Raw genomic sequence first — 1613 nt, forward strand, 5'->3', positions numbered from 1 at the left:
ATTTTATTATTTTTCTCTTGGAAGCCACTTAATTAACACAATTAAAGGTTTTAATTATTGTAAAAGAGAAAAGCTGTTTTTAAAAACTCAGGTAAGATTTGATAAATCCAGCATGTTAAATGATATCCCACTGTCGGGGGGGGAAGTTTCATAGGTGCAATATGTGTGGATTCACTTCTCCAGGGGTTTCCTCGAGAACAGAATCACCTGGACGTCTGTCATAACCTCATGTAGAGTAGCAAGAGAGCGTTTGGCTGCTTTGTCGGCAACTCTGAACTGCGATCCGTTATCATAAAATACATTTTAAACTCGCTCATAGCACTAGTACAGTATTAGACCTGTTTCTGTGTAATTTACTGTATTACATTGGTCAATTCTCATGATTATATTGTGTTGGCGTAATTCATAGTAACTACACTCGGTTAATTCCTCCGAGAGAGAACAGGAACACTAGGGTTAGAGTTTTACCGTCAGGTGTTGTGCACCATTTGAAAAGGTCTGAACTCAGTGTTGTGAACGCTTTGCTGTTTGCTATCTTGTAAACACACTATGCTTGCTCAGTGGTTCAAATGGTTCAATCGTCGATTGTTTGTGACACAATGGCTGACAAATGAAATGCTTGCACTATGTTGTTCCACCAGCCATAATTATGTTATTTAATCTTTGATCATTCAGGTTATATGTTGTTTTTTCTTTGATTTTTAAGACATCGGGTGTCTAATTACATCAGCTTGTGCTTTTTTTTAAAAGAACATAAGGAATATTGATATGGCAAACTTTATTTTTATGAAATATATAGTTGCATTTCAGAAATTAATAAAAGTTGGATTTGTATTTTATTCAAATGCATCCTTCCATTATTGACCTTAAAAATGAACTGATAAATTATATAAGTTATTTTGTGAAATTCAAGTAGAGGTACAAGGACTTATCGCTAATACACAATGTGGTTCTCCTACATGTGCCAAGCATGGCTTTCAGCTGAAAGTGCGGTTCCTCTCAAGGGCTTTTGGCACTCATGTTTTCCTGATAAACTCACTCCTTAACAATGTTGGGTTTGAAGTCATGCTGGATGGCTTTTTTGAGCTCCTCTGCGTACGTTTCATACCTCCCAGTCATCTACGGAGAGATTCACACATGTGAATGGCATGCATATGCTACCAGAGACAAACCTTATTGACTATCTAACCTCTATCTGATGAAATGTAAAGTTGAACATGTAGTGATAGTGATTTTTATTGTTTTATCCCACCTTGAAATTCCATTTGTCTGCAACTTGGCGATTTAGGTTCAAGTCCATCTCTGTCACCAGCAGGCCATCACGGGTTCTGGATAATCCTGGGGATCTGCTGCCGTCAGCTGCAGCTACATAGCTGGAGCCATAAAAATGGCCGAAGTCATGGTGCGCTACGGATGACACAAACCAGAAATTGTACACAAAATGCACACTACCATTTAAAAGTTTGTGGACTGTAAGATTTTATTGGTGTTTTTAAAAAAAAGTCTTATATGCTTGCCAAAGCTGCATTTATTTGATCAAAAATACAGTTAAAACAGGAATATTGTGAAATATTTTTTCTATTTGAATATATTTTAAAATGTAATTTATTCCT

The 1613-nt window shown here is 36.5% G+C and overlaps 1 protein-coding gene across 1 annotated transcript in view; it reads right to left on the reverse strand.

The window, feature by feature from the left end:
- Window positions 1-803: 803 nt before the first annotated feature.
- The window catches only part of LOC107577092 (beta-ureidopropionase), a 10154-nt gene continuing 9344 nt past the window's right edge, over window positions 804-1613 (reverse strand). The window contains exons 6-7 of the mRNA XM_016263203.1: window positions 1253-1407; window positions 804-1119 (exon numbers count right to left, since the gene is read on the reverse strand). Coding sequence (XP_016118689.1) covers window positions 1036-1119; window positions 1253-1407 — 239 coding nt within the window. The 3' untranslated portion in view covers window positions 804-1035. The remainder of the gene's footprint in view (window positions 1120-1252; window positions 1408-1613) is intronic.

The sequence above is a fragment of the Sinocyclocheilus grahami genome, unplaced genomic scaffold (genome assembly GCF_001515645.1).
Source record: "Sinocyclocheilus grahami isolate Dianchi unplaced genomic scaffold, SAMN03320097.WGS_v1.1 scaffold5096.1, whole genome shotgun sequence".
In the NCBI taxonomy this organism is placed as follows: Eukaryota; Metazoa; Chordata; class Actinopteri; order Cypriniformes; family Cyprinidae; genus Sinocyclocheilus; species Sinocyclocheilus grahami.